Source organism: Ahaetulla prasina, chromosome 2 (assembly GCF_028640845.1).
Source record: "Ahaetulla prasina isolate Xishuangbanna chromosome 2, ASM2864084v1, whole genome shotgun sequence".
NCBI classification, from domain to species: domain Eukaryota; kingdom Metazoa; phylum Chordata; class Lepidosauria; order Squamata; family Colubridae; genus Ahaetulla; species Ahaetulla prasina.
Genome location: NC_080540.1, coordinates 143,372,731 through 143,390,166, shown reverse-complemented (window position 1 = coordinate 143,390,166; position 17,436 = coordinate 143,372,731). Strand labels below are relative to the sequence as shown.

Sequence of the window (17,436 nt, the reverse complement as noted above, 5' to 3'; positions counted from 1 at the left end):
GTTAAAAAGACACACCCATTTTAAAAATAAAATACCCATTTGAATTGATAAATCCATTAAAAAATAAGTATTACATTTACTGAATGTTAGAATCAAGGATAGATGTATCAAAGTAGAATAAAGTCCAGTGGGTCACAAATAATGGTAACAGGCCAATAGAATTTTTTACTAACCTGTGCAACACCAACTAAAAATGTGCACTCACAGAGTGGACTTAATGACCACACAAAGGATTTTGGGAAGTCTTGCAGCAGGACGATAGTAACACCTATAGCACCAAAAGCCACAGTCGTGAAATACTGTGCAGAGCCAGCATTCGAGGATTTCTTAAAAAGCGATGTTAGCATAAATGCAAAAGAAATCTAAATAAAAATAGAAAACACGTTTCAGGGTGCAAGAAATTTCACTTCAAAATGTCAAAATCAGATTTTTATATGTGGCCACCTATTTCAAAAGACAAAAACCTGATGTCTATCTCACACCTCACACAGAACTTCCTACAGAGAGTAGGAAAAAAGTGTGGGGAGTACATTGTTTACTATCATTTCAGATACATTTCTGGGTATGCAATGCATATCTTATCCTTGAAAGAGAGACTGTCCTCACATTTGAGATTTCACACCTCCTAAGCACTAAAATTGTGGTGTTCCAATAGAGCAAAAGCCCTATTAAAAACTTCCTCATTCTGGATGATACAATTATAAATTTAAAACATTAAACTGAGCAATACTCAGAACTTAAACCGAGTACAAATTTAGAATAGAATAGAATAGAAAAGAAATCTGGAAGGGACCTTGGAGGCCTTCCAGTCCAACCCCCTGCTCAAGCAGAACCTATACTATTTCAGAAAAGTGTCTGTCCAGTCTCTTCTTGAAAACCTCCAGTTCTGGTTCAGCTTCCTCCACTTCTTACACATCAGACATGACTGTTATTAACCAGCAGCCAAAATATGAAGACTGATTTTTAGAAAGAATCAAATAAATGTCTCCTACTGCGAAGCTTGGACTGCGGTCTTAGATCACTCCTACTAAGATAATGGAGAGGCAGGCGGATAGCATTCTGAGATACCCACTCTCCTTAAGGAAGGGCTTTCCCCGGCAAATAGCTGCTTTTTTCATAACTATGTAATTATTGTTGGAGAACATATTTTGTTTAATGAGGCTTATACTCTTTTCTGTCTGCACATAATTTTAATATGGCTATATTAACACATTATAATGTTATGTGCAATATTATGATGCAATCTAGGTTTTTGGATTTTTGCTTGTTTCATTTAGGGTCTTGACTGGTTAATATATATATATATATATATATGAGGGATTTTGTTTTGCTTTTTGCAGCTTGATTGTCTAGCTCTACAGGGAAGAAAATTCATCTATATAAATAATACATAATACTCACATTGCCATATGGTAAAATGCCATGATATTTTCGTTTCCTATTTTGGATAAAGTACAGGTAATTCATAACCGATTACCCTAATAGACCCTGCCTCCTATAGTTGTAAGTAGTGACAGGATAAAGCGGGTCACCCACATGGCTGACTTATTCTTTATAGCCGTTGTTAAGCAAATGCCACAGTTGTTAAATTAACCGATTCTTCGCTATGGGACATTTTTGCCAAAAAATTTAAGTAAACATTCTAAATCACTGCCTATGACTGAGGGATGCTGCAAACAGCTGTAAATGTAGGCTGGTTGCCAAGTCCCAAAATGCAGTCATATGACTGCAGGGGTGGTTGTGGCCTTAGCTGTCAGAACAGGGTTGTAAGTACCTTTTGGGGGAGGTCTGTTGTAAGTTTAAATGGTTGCTAAGTGACCAGTCCTAAGATTAGCTGTAATATTACTGAGTCCTTTGCAATAATTGTTTCTTAACTGAATGGTTTTTTTCATAAATGGGCATTGAGTAGTAATGGGGTGTTATCCTTAGAAATGAAATTCTTTGGAATTTATTTCAAAAAGTTGTTTCAAAGTGTACAGGAATATAAATATAAATTTATCCAGTGGTGAGATCCTGCCGGTTTAATAACCAGTTCGGTGATCACTGTGCGTGCGTGCGTGCGTGCAGAGTTTTAACAAAACTAACCTTCCACATTACTTCTGGAGAGTAACACAACTGAGGGCAGCAATCCGCTCTGCCGTGTGAATCGGCCGAGAGGATAACGGTAAGTAAAGTGCAGGGGCAGGTGGGCAGGCCCACCTGATCATCGGAGTGAACTGGTTCTCTCCCAGCTGATCGTCGGAGCTACCGGTTCACGCGAACCGGTCCAAGCCGGCTGAATCCCACCCCTGGATTTATCTATATTTCTTTAAAGCAGCCATAGCTTTTCCCAGAATCATGTGATAGCTGCAGAAGACAGTTCCAGGATCCTAGTTGTGAATATCTTCTACATTCTCATTCCCACACGTTTCAAAGCAACTTTTCTGATTATTTGGGAAGTGTTGGATATCCATATATAATACTGTTCCTGATTTGGCAGAATACTTATGGATAATTTGGATAATTATCCATTTTCTTTGTATCCATGTGCTGTTCTTTGTTTAAAACAATGAATACGCCTGAACTACACAAGTTCCTGGCATATATCCTAAATGTAATTGTCTGAATTGTTGGCTACCTTTGTGCAAAGATCCTAGAACTATTCCCTAGCAACATCAACAGCCAGGTGAACTCACACTTGTTAACACAGTATCCACAACAGAGTGACAAGGAGTGCATTCACACACAAATACACACACACACACACTTACGGAGGATATTCCATATAGGAAAAAAAGAAGAAATATCACAAAGCTGCTACTTTGAGGAAAGAGTGAAGAGAATGTTGCAATGATCGACATGAGAAAGGACATAACAAATATCAGACTGGAGTATAGCAAGACCCAAGACAGCCTAGAAAAAAGAAGCACAAAACAAAGATTCATGAATTTAAAATAACCCATGCAAATTAGTAATTTGAAAGAAAATATTCAGGGCAATGAAGAGGGCCAGCACTTTCAGAAGTTCTTACATGAAATAAATAAAGCAAAGAAACATAGAACTGTAGCAGATATTATAACAGTACAAAATAATTGCTGTATTTCTTGTAACATATTAGATTGGTTAAACTTCAGAAGAAGATAGTTTTCTATTAAGTATTGGCTATTAATGGGTGGAAAACAATTAATATTAGATTTATGTTTTTTTTAGTGGAAGGAATATAATTATTCACAAATATTATTTTAATGAAAAGGCTGTACTATTCCAATGTGTTAAAATAAATTGTTTTAAAATTCATCTAAAAATTACTGCTTGAATCTGAGATTTATCCTAAGGCTAATATTATCTCCACAGAAAGAGTTTTCCTCCGGATTCCTCCTAGGTTCCAGTCATTCTCCTTTTATCTTCTTTCCCCAGATTATACTATTTTTATTTTTCTATTTACATTTACATTTACATTTATCAAGACAGAGCCAGTCTGGTGTAGGATTAAGGCATCAGGCTAAAACTGGGAGAGTTTGAGTTCTAGTCTTGCCTTGGGCACAAAGCCAGCTGGGTGACCTTGGGCCAGTCACTTTCTCCCAGCTCTAGGAAGAAGCCAATAGCCAAGAACTTCTGAAAAACCTTGCCAAGAAAACTGCAGGGACTTGTCCAGGTAATCTCCATGAATCCAACATAATTAACAAGAAAAAAAATATTAACCACCCAGCACCAATTTAGAAAACTAAATTTTCTAAAAAATATACAATCAGTGCAATGACATATTTAAATTCATCTCTGGTGTGTCCCTCAGTGACTAGTTACCTTAAAAACTGAGATCTTGTTACAATTGATTAAGGTTGTTTAAATGTTCCTCCAGCAATTTAGTCAAATTAGGTTTAACATTTTTTTATTTACTCAAGTTGTTTCATCTGCTTTCACTCCATTCTTACTCTGAAATTTTTACAAAATAGCAATAGCATTGGAAAATAGAAATTTAATTTAATTTAAAATAAATAACAAATAATAAATAAGTAGGACTAAAAAAAAATGGTTAAGGAAGGAACAGGAAGCAAATACGGAAAATTGGGGAAAGAGAATGAAATAAATCAGAATGGAACTGTAAACATGTACCGAAGATGAAAGAAGCCTAAGTTTTAATTTCCATGATTTCATGAAAAGTAGAAGCATGGATTGAACAGAACAATGGAGATAGTCCTCTGTTACTGACCACAACTGGGACCGGCAACTCTATCACTAAAAACTGCAATCACTAAATGAAGAATCACATGACCAACCCAGATTTACAATGTCACTTCTGCTACCATCATTAAGCAAATCACCATGGTTGATAAGATACCTTGTGCCTGTGACTTATCATTTCACTTCTTCTCCATTAATTTTGCTCATCGAAAATTGGTTGTGAAGATTGCAAATGGCAATCACATGACCGTAGCATGCTGTGACAATTATGCATGCCAGTTATTAACCACATGAATGGTAATTAGGTCGCTGCGGAATGCTGCGACCATCATAAATGTCAGGAGTGATCACAAAGCTGTTGTTTTCCCCCCCAACTGTTGTAACTTTGAATGTTTGCTAAACAAGGCAGCCAGTAAGCAAGTACTACCTATACTTTGGACAGTTACTTCAAAGACATATGGGAAAAAATTCGGCAAAGAACTATGTTGGAAAGATGCTGATTCCAGGAAAATCTGTAATCAATTAGTTTTTGAATTTGTTACTCCACAATTTTTAGAAGAGCCCGATCCAAATTACAGAGAATTACGGTACATTATGGTATTACAAATGATGAAAAGTATCTGCACGTTGAAATCCCTCATTGTGTCCTACTACATAAATGCTTTGTTGTTCCTGCCTATAAGCATTGAGGTACAGATGCTTGTATGGAGGTGATCATCACAAGATGTTGATATGATTTTGTAACTATAAAGTTTTTAAAAGAAGTTAATAGTGTTGTCCAGGGGTGGGTTCTACTTACCTTTACTACCGGTTCACAAGGGGAGCATACGCACGCGTGCGCTTCTGCGCATGCACAGAAGCTTCCTGATGAAGTCTGGGTCAGTGGGCAGAGCGTCCCGCCAGTTTTACTACCGGTTCTTATGAACCGGTCTGAACCTGGGGTAACCCACCATTGGTGTAGTCCTTGACGTATGACCACAATTGAGCCCAAAATTTCTGTTGCTAAGTGAGACATTTGTTAAGTGAGCTTTGCCCCATTTTACGACCTTTCTTGCCTCTGTTGTTAAGTGAATCACTGCACTTGTTAAATTAGTAACACAGTTGTTAAGTGAAGCTGGATTCCCCATTGACTTTACTTGTCAGATAGCTGCAAATGTGATCACATGACCCCTGAACACTGCAACCATCATAAATATGAGTCAGTTGCCAAGCATCTGAATTTTGATCACATGACCATGGGGATGCTATAATGATTGCAACTGTGAAAAATGGTCATAAATCAGTTTTTTTTAGTGATGCTCTAACTTCAAACTGTCACTAAGTGAACTGTTGTAAGTGGAAGACTATCTGTACTTTTGTGTAAGAAAGCCTGAAGTACAGATTAGGATGCTTCTCTCACGATCTTCAACAGCCTTGTATAAGCAAAAAGATTCAATGTATCTTGTATCTCCTTTCAAGAAATATTCTACTTTTCTTAAACTACTATTTTCAAACATTTTTTTTCTGTTTTGGCATATATTTTGAATTTTATTACATTCTAGTACAGGGCTGTCAAACTCAATTTCATTGAGGACCTCATCAGGGCTGTGGCTGACCTCGGGGGGAGGGAGGGGCATGGCCGACTGGGTGGGTGTGACCAACTGGGTGGGTGTGGCCAGCTTGACGCCATTCCCCAAACTGCTGACATGTTTCCTTTTCATGTTGGGTAGACCAGGCTGATGTCACACTGGCCTGATCTTTCCTTTTCGCATTGGGTAGACCAGGACGGCCTGTGGGCCGGATCCAACCACATTGTGGGCCAGAACCGGCCCAGGGGCCTTGAGTTTTACAGCCCCAAAGTTATAGATTTAATATATATTAATCATAAACCCTATCTCTTGTACGTTAACAAATATTATTTCAAAACAGCAATTGTTAACTGAAAAGAACTGACTCCTATTTGATAGCTAAAGCACAAAGGAAAAACTCCAGTTGTTGAAAATTATTTAACGCATTTGGAAGAAAATATGTAAATAGTAAATAAGAAATATTAAAACAAGATAAAAGCACACAAATAACTACAAACAATAATATAGCAACACAATCTAGGATATATACATACCATATTCACTCCAAACAGATTCTATTTTGTTATACAAATATTGTCCAGAGCATTATATTTAATTAGAAAAACTGTTATACTCCAATGTTCCAGTCAACATGTGAAAAGAATTGGAGAAGGTATTATTTTTACTTGTTTATGTTTGAGATTTTTGGACAAAAAGCTCTATGCCAGTTGGGTGACTTTGGGCAAGTCCCTCTCTCTCGGCCCAATCCACCTCATGGAATTTTTGTTATGGGGAAAATAGGAGGAGGAAAGAGTATTAGGTATGTTCACCGCCTTGAGTTATTTATTTATTAAATAAATAAACTCACATACCAAAATGCCGTGTCTTGAAGTCCCATCACTATTAAAAATTCTTTCAGCTTCTTCTCTTTTTCTGTCATGATATGGATTGTCAAATAATATCCAAATGGAGAAAAAGCAATCACTAAGTAAATCAGAATGACTCCACGAAAAAAATAATCGATTTCCACTGCAGCAGATTTCCCCATTATGACAACTTCTGTTTCCTCCAGGCCTTCCAAAACGGAATGATTGGTCTTAAACTTAGGGTGGGAAAAAGGAAAAGTTAAAATAAGTTGAATATTACCCAGAGCTCTTGCAGATTGTGTATGTTTTCAAAATCAGAGATAAGCTTGAATATATCAAAGGGGAAAATCCAGTCTTGCCCAAGTAAAAATCTGATCCTGACAGCATTTCTTCCTCCTGTCTACAATACCCCCTATGCTTTTTCAGGTCTGCTATTCAGGATTCCACAACCATTTCAAACAGGTTGATTGACTGATTTCAATTTATATAGCCACCCATTTCAAGTTCATGACTCTGGGCATCTAACAATATTAAGAGAAAAATATGAAAGCATAAAAAATACAGAAAAACAAAAACAAAACATCAGCTGAAGTTAAAAAAACAAGCAAGAACATCAGTCACAAGTTAACATAACAACTGAATGGGCTCAGTCCCACCTCCTCATCCCCAGGCCTGGTAAGGTTATACTAGTTGTTGGGGTGAGGTTGTTGGTGGCACAGCACTCTCTCTTTTTTCTATCAATGGAAGGATTACTATTAGTGGGGGGAAAGCCTTAGATTTAATTAAACAATTTGTTTTACCTAACATATGAAACTTAAAGGGATTGTTTCATATCATCACTCTATCTAAAAATCAGTCAAGCAGACTACTAATGTTTCACTAAGATGGGACATTTCCTACATATTTATATTATTAAAAATAGATCTATGAGGGCCAGTTTGATGTAGCGATTAAGGCATCAGGCTACAACCAGGACACTGGGAGTTCTAGCCCCATTTTAGGCACTAAGCCAGCAGAGTGACCTTGGGCCAGGAAGGAGGTAATGACAAGCTACTTCTGTGTTTATGTATGTGTGTATTGTATGTATATATCAGAATATACTGATCATCATTTAAGAAATATTTCGTTAACAGATTTATCAATGCCTTCAACAATAGTAGAGTTTTTAATGTACTAGAAAATTTCTTTAAAATTCAGAGAGATACTTCAAAGATGGATCTGCCTTAAAGTAGCCCATGTTGGAAATGTATAGCACAGTCAAACATCAGGAGACGACCCATGGGAAATATTTTAGGACATTTTGTATTAGGTATATCATAAAATGCTTTATATTTTTTATGTTTTAAAATGTTTTATAAAATTTGTCAAATTTCAATTGCATAAAAGTCATGAGTCCCAGATTTTGGAGGTGGTCTATTAGTTAGCCCATTTGAAGTACTTGGTTAAAAAAAAAGTTTGCCCTATGATGCTCTATTTCACCGAGTTAAAGGTTACACAGCAGAGAGTTTTAATAGTATACAGATATTAAAGTTATATAGAACAGGACCTAAGTAGGACCAGTTCTTTCCTTGGAAATGGAAACAAATAAATTACTAATTATTTACATTAAACATTGAAACACTGGGAGTTTTATTAATTGTTTTGTAGGAGTCTGAGAATGCCTTGCTCCTCATGGAGAAATCCTAATCTATTTCTTCTCAGATATGAATGAATGCTGCCAATGTTTATATGCCACACTACATACTTATGGGGCTTATGTATCTTGGTTTAGTATGGTTAACCTAAGCCAGTGATGGCAAACCTTTTCAGCACTGAGTGCCCAAACCAGAATACATGTGCACATGCACCAGAGCCCCAGAAACTCAAAGACCAGCTGGCTGGTGTGCATGTGTGTGCTGGCCACCTGGTCTTCTGGTTTCCAGTGTGTGCATGCACATGGTCAGCTGGTGCATGCCAGAGCACTGGAAAGTTGAAAGCCAGGTGGCTGGCATGCACATGCACACTGGCTAGCTAGTCTTTGGGTTTCCGGGGCTCCAGCATGCACGAAGATCAGCTGGTCAACGTGCATGTGCACACCAGAAACCAAAAAAGCAGCTGGTGACAGCGCGCGTGCCCAGAGAGAGGGCTCTGCATGCCACCTCTGGCACAAGCGGCATAGGTTCGCTGTCATGGACCTAAACTATATTTTCTTACTATTGATTGTGAACTTAACCAGCTACAATGTATTCAATTAATTACTTTAATAAATAAAACTTATGTGATATATAACCTAGCCACTGTCAAACTTTAAAAAAAAAACATTACTTTTTTAAAACTTCAAGTATATAAAATTCTAAATTATTTAACATTTACTTCTATAATTGCTGCATCAATGCAGATCTGTAGTGCTGTAAATCCATGGTACCAGTATACTTCAGCTTCACACATTTCAAAAGACGTCGAACAACTAGCTATGGAAAAAACAGATTATATGAAAGAAAATATTAGCTTAACTTTGTTTAAATATGCTAAACTGGGCTGTTTCTGTTCTATATGTTTAAATCCCAATGATCTGTGAACTCACTGTATCTCCCTTATTCTATATATCATGATGAGATGGACAAATGGCCCAATGGAACTATGGTGGCCAATAATAATTCTAATCTCCAGAAATATAAAAGCATCTATTTAATAATATTACTATATTTACTCCTTTGATATGTCATCCCTTTCACCAAATTATTGGAATTTACATAATTTGCATGGCCTAAAATCACATCCAATAGCTCCTACTACCTATTACTGCTAAACAGTTTTATTATACTATTTTTATAGAATAAATTCCGTACATTCTTATTTCAACATTGCACAAAATTAGGCAAGATAAGTGCTCTATTTTTTTTAAAGAGCACATATATCTTATATACTTACTTTTTGATTCTAAATGGCTTGAAGATTCTGGAATCATTTGTCGAGGAACTCTGAGATGGTAGGACATAGAATCCTTAAAAATTACACCTATAAACTTTTCTGGACTAAGAAGGCTGGCTTCTTTCATTTCTTGTTCAGTTAGAAATTCTTGCACCTCTTTTCCTGCAAAACATCAAAAGCTTATTTTATAGTGGTAGAAGTGCAGTAGTATATATTCAAATGTTCTACTCATTTGTGAACCCAGCAAAATAATAAACTATTCTATTTGTACTTATTCACCAGGGATAATGACATTTGCAAACTATATTGGAACTACATATTCTCAATAACCAAATGATATCCACGAGGTAATTGCACTGCCATTATTAACTCTGGGATCTGACATCCAGTTTATACATCTTGTAAATTAGGAATGAACATCCAGTGTAATGCATGCAACACTTTGCGTTAGCCCTTTCAAAGTCAAGCAGTCAAAACTTGGTGGTGCTATCATTTTTTTAAAATTTTAGCTATCATTTTCAATTTAAAAAAAGCTGAAATAGGTAACAAACTTCTATAAGGCTTAATGCACCATATTTCAACTTGTAATTATCCCAAACCTTTCAGAGACCAAATTTTTTTTCTTACAAATGCAACACTCCAATACAAAGAATACAATAATACTCATTTTTAATATGAACCAAGTTAACATTTAAAAAATTACCTAATTTAACCTACTTCTTATTCTTAAAAGGAGTATTATTCTGTTTTTATTCACAAATTTTGCACTGAATGATCCAACAACAAGCTTAAAGAGCATCCTATTGTTCGTTTGGGATTTTTTGCATGTTTAAATTGCCAAAGATTGAAAGCAAGTTTTAAAATTCTGTTTACATAGGAGAAAACAGATTTTCATGCAGGGGATCACAACTGATTTGCATTTAAGGATTATAACTTCCAAAGGAAAAACAGTTTATTTAGGACAAAATACCATACAAATTCTCGGTACCTTCTGGGCAGTATTCTGAAAGCATTTTGTGCATGATCTTTCTGGTCACATTAGTTACAGGCGTGTAGCCTACAATAAACTCAGAAACGCTCGTGCGATTTGTTGAATAAAGAACTGCATCTGGCATCCTTCCCTGCCTTTTGTTTGGCTGGATCATGCTGATGATAATGAGCAAACCTAGTAAGGAAAGAGGGATGAGGATTTCCTGCACAGGTGAGAAAAGTAAAACAGAACTGAGTAATAAAACAATAATTTGCAATTATATTTGCAATAAAGTGCAGCACACGCAACTGTTGTGTCTCGTCCAATCTCACCTCAGCCGGGGTCTTCTTATCTGCTTCCGAACACGGAAGAAGAAATACCTCCAGTCCCCAGCCCTGGCTCCATGCCCAGACAGACTGAAGAAGAAATACCTCCAGCCCCCAGCTCTGGCTCCATGCCCAGGCAAACGGAGCAACTAAACCCCTCCCCCTCCTCCACAGCATGTGAGCCTGAGGAAGGTTTATTACCAACAGCTGCCGACTGGAGTGACCCTCGCGTCAGAAGACTTGATAGGCGGAGGCAACAGAAGGAAGGGAGGGGCAGGCCTGGATAAGTGCTGAGTCATGGAGCCACACCCCATGGCCTATATAAAGGATCTGCTTTCTGGCATTCTCTGAGTCAGGCAAAGTCTAAACATATCTTGCTGAAGTCACTTTCTGGTCTCCTGCCTGCCTTGAGGACTTTGCTAGGACTTTGGCAGAGCTGCAGAGGCACACCTGATTCGGATTTCCCTGACCCGGCCGTCAGCAGAGGAGTGGGACACGACAGCAACTGGAGCTTTAACTTTAACCAACAACGTATTTTAAACAAAGCACAGATAAAAGCAGCCTAAAATTCACCCATTAAGAAAACAGGTGGCACGGTAAGAGGGGTTCATCAGAAAGCACCCATTTATCCGAAGGCAAACTGATAAGACAACTATTCCCTACAACCTTCCCAAATTTCCTGGAATATTTTCTATCATCCTGCTTGCCCATGCTTTGCTTTTGTTTTTCTGCAGAGGGCCCAGAGACATTTTTGCAGATGACTTTAAGCTAAAATTGTAGGCATGAGTATTAGGCATACATGTCTGATGCTTTTAGTTGACCAAAATATGTAAAAGATGGGATTAAAAAGTCTAACAACAATAATAGTAAACTGATTCCTTAAACTCAATTTTTACAGAGAAACAAACAAGAATTAAGGGTATTCATATAATATGTCAGCAATGTGGCCAACATAGCCCTGCCACAACCACTATCTTGCTTTTTGTGATCCTTCTGTGAATATAACATACGCACAACATTCACAATAGATTACAAGAACTTAAAAATAACATTTTATAAGTAAATGAATTGAATGAAATGAATTAAAAGCATATTTTAGCAAACAGGTTGGCTGAGCTGTTTATTAGAACAGTGACATTCAATTTGCATACTACGAATAAAGTAAACCACGCAAATGTGTTTGTTTGCCCATTAAAATCAGATGCCATCTTAAGTATTTTGTATTAATTGATTTTACTTTGACTGTAAACCGCCCTGAGTCCTTTGGGAGAAGGGCGGTATAGAAATCGAAACAATAATATTATTATTATTATTATTATTATTATTATTATTATTATTAATAATAATAATAATAATAATAATAATAAGTGCTGCTGATTTACTGTAAGTAGAAGCATCAAGTTGCATTCTAAATAAGTTATTTTCACTGTATCTGCTTGAAAAAGAAAAGTAATGATATTATTTAATGCCATGTTTTAAAGTCTTCCTTAAAGATGTTTCATAGACTTGATTCTGGACCAGAGCCTATCTAGAATATCACAAAATGCAACCTATCTGGAGGATTTGCTTCCAGGAAATGCCTCTTTATTTCTGTAATGGGCAGATCAATAGGGACAGAAGAAAAATAATCCAGAATGGTACATTACATCACTACTCTGAGAGGTATATATAACAGATGAGCAATTTCAGGTATGTTTTGCATATTATATGCACTTATATGTATGAAGGTATGCATGTCTATGTTTGTGTGAATGAGGGTATTGACTGTTGAAGTAAATACTTAACATGCCATCTTGTATATCAGAGCTTGGACATTGCAATTAGCCTAGTTATCGTACTTGAAACAAAAGATTTTCCTGTTTGGATAGAAAATCCTTACACCCTTGAATAAATGCGTGGCCAGCTCCCAGTTTCATCAGTAAGTTGAGTTAATGCATGAGGGAATGAGTAAGTATGGGTGAAGAATGCTCTAAAGCAATAACACTTAACTAAGTGTGGAAGTCAGTGTGCTTGCTTCTTGTTAAAAGATTTTAATTGCTTCTCTAATTAGTAATGAGAGAAAGGAGTCCCACTGAGCTTTGTGTGTAATGTGCTTCTTAAATAAACTCCCTTTTAACAATGTTATATAATAGATATGGTCTTGCAAGTTATCTGATCACAGTCATGTGTAAACTGTTGATCAAAAAACAAACAAAAAAAATGGGTACTTAAAGAGCAGAGTGATTGCCTAGAAGGGAAATTGATAAATTAAAGGATAGTTTAGATTTCTTTTAATGAAAAACTGTGCAAGAAGCATCATTTGTCTTCTAATCCTACAGGAGACCCTACAGTATGCCATTTTGGACAAGTGGTTGTCCATTAAATAAAACCTTGATAAAACAAACTGACTTGATGCTTTATCAGCTTCAGAGATAACTGAAATATAATGATCTTTAAAGCCTCTCTGTATTTGAAGTAAAACCATCAATTAAATTTTATGCATTTCCCCAAAAAACATAATTTTTAAATATAATTTCAAATAATAAATTTAAATAAGTTAATTCATTCAAAAATCTTATTCTGTGTTTAATGGACTTCTCAAAGAATGTTTTGAAAAGGGTGGATATCAGATTTTTTTTTTTACTATTCACATTGTAAGAAATGTAATGGTTGTCTGAGTCATATGATTTGGGCTCATTTATGGTTTGTTTTTACTTTGTCATAACAAAAATTAACATAATTCTGAATAAAAATATAGTGGAGATGTGATATTGTATTACACTCATAAAATATGAAATTTTATTAATAGAATGCACCTGTATACTGACTCGCTATGTTTGATATAAATCAGATGGTTTAATGTTGAAATGAGATTAAAATACAATACTTCTGAACAGCTCACCTGAATACTAGTCCTTTTTGTCCGCCATTTAATTAGGCAGTTCTTATATAAAAGAACTCGGGTTTGTCGCCATGTTCCTCCTTGTCTTGGAGCCTCTGTAGACATTTTGTGTGTGTGTGTAGCCTGAAAATAAAATTAATTTTTACCTTCTTTAAATGCCCAGCTTTATATTTTTTCTAATTCTGCGAATGGTACTTTACCAAAACAGCAATGTTAGGTTTGGGAAAGAAACATTGTCATTCTTATACGGCATTTTCTTATCATGGAAATGTTCAGTAAAATGTTGAGAGCTTACATTCTGAAACTCAACGGTTTGTATGTACAGAATGTATGTATCACCCAGCTTAGACTTAGAACAACTTTGTCATTTTGTATGCACACTAACTGGCATACATTAAAATGAAATTTCATTGCATACAGCTCCCAAAGGGTCACCACTTCCAATATACACTACATAAACATGACAAAATAAATAAATACAAAATTATACAGGTTTTTTATTAAAAAAAGTTATTTTGTACAAAATAAAAAGCTGAATATGTAGAACCTGATAATCAACCTAATAAAAATGGAAATCCAATGCTTGCATTTATAACGAGAATATTGTAATGAAATCACCAAATGCCTAATTTAAAAGAGTTTGAGGAAAACAAATGAGGTGGATGGTAGGTACATTTCCAGTGGAATGCTGTTCCCCAACAAAGGGGCATCACTGCATGTCTCTTTGCTTTCTTCTTAAGCAGAGGCCTTAAGCATTATCTCTTAGCTTGCATGCATAGGCTGGGAAGCTTCAACCTGAAGTAAAGGAACCCTGAGGCATCATAGATCTGAGGTTTAAAGGCTTGATAAATCAATACTGCATGCCACATTTTGTAGTTTATCTTTAGAGGCAAGCTGGTGTGGAGTGCATTATAGTACTCTAAGCACAGAGTGATGAGAGTATCAGCTTTTGTTGACAGAGCTTTACAGCTCAGGTCCAGACCATCAGATCTGTAGTAGTTAGCAGTTTCCCAGTCTAAACCCAAATAGGAGGACAACAAAAATTAAAATATGGTATACTGAGATGAGAAAGAACAGTAAAAAACAACCAAGAGTATATTAAAAATCTGCAGAAATCATTTATCTGCAATGGCAGATTTCAAATTATGTTTATGGCAGAAAGAAACAGGAATGGGGCAAATCAATTTGTGATTGCATTTTAAGAGTGTATTGTTTGAAGTTCTGCTGAAGTAAACTGCCTCTTCAAGTTTCATAGTTATATATCAAATCATATTTCCAATTCAAAGTCAAGGAGAGTTGCATCATAAGATAATCTACTATATATGCTACCATGCAGGTCATGAGTGCTAGCATCTTATTTAACAGCAATCTGTATTTTGTTTTCAATATTCCTAACTTTATTGATGAAAGCGTGTCTCACACTGAATAGCTGCTGTCCAGCATTATATTGTAGTACCTACTGGGTAACTTCACTTATAACAGGCAAGGAAGCCAATGCACCCATCACTGCAAATCTTTCTCCCCATCCATGTGAATTTTCTGTTATGAACAGCTCTGGATTGATGGCACCCCACCCGCTCCCCCACCTTCTTCTTTCCACCCATCCATCTTTTTGGGTATCATATTGCTGTATTCTCACTGTTCTATTTTTTTCATTATTTATCTTATTCTATTATCTTTTGTTCTATTTACACTTTTCACATTTTTTTCCTTTTTATTGCTGTAAGCCACTTAGAGTACCCTCAAAGCGAGATAGGTGGCAAATAAACCGTGAACAAATAAATACCGTAAATAATGACAGGGTTGCATACCATAGTAATTGTAGTGTTATCCTGAAAAGTAACTACATCAAAACAAATATCATGCATTTCCCCAGATAGATGAGAGAGAGAGAGACAGACAGCATGAATATCTTGGTAGTCCTGAAATCCCAAGGAACTGGATCTAATAAGACTTCTGAATGATAAATATTGTATATCACTTATACACACTAAACACTCTTTTTCTTCATATTCAGAGTCTATTAGCTTTATTGCAGCTGCCTGAGCCCCCAAACCAAAACAACCTAAATCCCTGTTTAGCTAAACTTTACTTCTGCCTACCTTTTTTTTTTACCGGCACTCAGTTAAATGGCGTCTTCGGACAATTCACTTCCAGGGAGCCAAAAGTCAATGCATACTCCCAAAAGGATTCAAAGGTGAGGGCTCCATTCACAGCACCGCTAAATCCTGTCCAGAACTAACCGCACCCCATTCATTGCAGATCAAGGAGACGAAAATGTCACCAGGGTCGGCAAGTCTGTCAAAGAATCACGGGAAAGTCATGGATTTACAAGGAAGCCACGCAAGCAGAAAGTAGTTGTGGTGACTTTTATGTACCAGAAACTAAAAGGCCGGAGTTAAGTTAAAGAGGCCAGCCGCAGGTTTAGGGCTGACTGGGGTATTTAGATTCCCACTGAACTGAACCTCTAACCTTGGGTGTTATTGGTACCTAACTTAAGTTATTCAGGCTCCGTACACCGCGCCTTTTATAAGGGCGGGCGTTTCAGTCAGCAAGAAGCCAGCCTAAAATAAGTTTTCAAGGGCGCCGGAGAAGCAAAACGAAGCGGTGCTTCCCCCCAACCCCTTCGCACCACTTCGACACCTTTCAAGTTTTGCTTAGTCACGGCGGCTCGATTTGAAGTGGCGCCATTGGAGCAAATGCCGGCGACGCTGCGTTGTGTCTCCGCAGCTGGCAAGCAGGCAGAGGGATTCCCTCTTTACGCCGCCTCCCCACCCAGAGGGAGGGAGGCAGCTTTTCTTACACCCCCGCCCCAAATTGTGCACGGCTCCTCATCCTTCCTGACGCCACTTTTTTCCCCTCCCGCCCCCCCCCTTCACCCCGCCCCCGCCCCACTTTTCTCTCCCGGCTTCCTCTCCTCCCCACTTTTTTTTACATTACGCGGCGCCTTGTCTTCCCGCGCCTGTTTGCTACCTCGGTCCGCCGCCTCTTAGTCCCGTTAGATGCGCAGCCGGAAAAGTAGCCTTAAGGGCCACCAGCGGCGCTCCCTGCGCTGCAGCGCCTCCTCGTCGATTCGGATTGGCAGACAGGAGGCCGACGGCAAAGTCGGACTCCCCCACCCCCTCACTCGCTCAGGGCGGAGCGCCTCCTCGGCTGTCCCCTTGGCTGCGGAGTTGCTGCAGGGCACTATGCCGCCGCCGCCTTAGCTGCTTGCCAGCGCTGTGGGTGGAAATAACGGTAGGAACTTTATTAGGAGCAACTTTCCCGCTTCTTGGGAAAAGAGGAACGGGAAAGGAAAGGAAAGGAAGGGAAAGGATTAAAAGTGTGGTTTTGCCTCCAATCTGAGTCCTTAATTGCATCAGGATTCAACCTCAGAGGCGGTCCAGGAAAAGGCAAGGTGGATCCTTGCGTCTTGGCTCTATCCCGAACCCATGAACTTGGATGGCAAGAGTGCTGGGCATCTTAAGGATATCAAGGCAGAGAAGTGGCTTGGGGAATGCAAAGATTACTTCTTTCATATCCTGGTCTCAGACAAGGAAGAGAGTAGAGAGCCAGGAGGAAGCATTTTTGAGCTGAGGGGACCCAGTGAGATGCTGGGCAATCCTATCATTTCTGTCCTGCCCTGGACTCAGTTGGCTCTATCCCAAACTAGGAACCTTCTCAGATAGTCTTCAAGAACACCTTCTTAAGGATAGATTATATCAGAAGGGAGAAATTGGACAAGATTAGGCCCAGCTGCACACACCTCTTAGTATTTAGGGAGGTAAATACTCAA

General features: G+C 37.8%; 1 protein-coding gene across 7 annotated transcripts in view; it reads right to left on the bottom strand.

Moving 5' to 3' along the window:
- LOC131193153 (cholesterol transporter ABCA5-like) overlaps positions 1–16,746 on the bottom strand; it is a 58,690-nt gene extending 41,944 nt beyond the window's left edge. For 4 of the 7 annotated variants that reach the window (XM_058173058.1, XM_058173060.1, XM_058173057.1 and 1 more), the window contains exons 1-9: positions 16,635–16,746; positions 15,764–15,959; positions 13,662–13,784; positions 10,473–10,677; positions 9,485–9,646; positions 8,927–9,024; positions 6,581–6,810; positions 2,751–2,892; positions 174–362 (exon numbers count right to left, since the gene is read on the bottom strand). In XM_058173058.1, coding sequence (XP_058029041.1) covers positions 174–362; positions 2,751–2,892; positions 6,581–6,810; positions 8,927–9,024; positions 9,485–9,646; positions 10,473–10,677; positions 13,662–13,766 — 1,131 coding nt within the window. In that variant the 5' untranslated portion in view covers positions 13,767–13,784; positions 15,764–15,959; positions 16,635–16,746. Of the gene's footprint in view, positions 1–173; positions 363–2,750; positions 2,893–6,580; positions 6,811–8,926; positions 9,025–9,484; positions 9,647–10,472; positions 10,678–13,661; positions 13,785–15,763; positions 15,960–16,634 lie in introns of those variants that run through there. The other 3 variants (XM_058173063.1, XM_058173059.1, XM_058173064.1) reach the window with 3 other exon arrangements.
- Between the last annotated feature and the right edge of the window lie 690 nt (positions 16,747–17,436).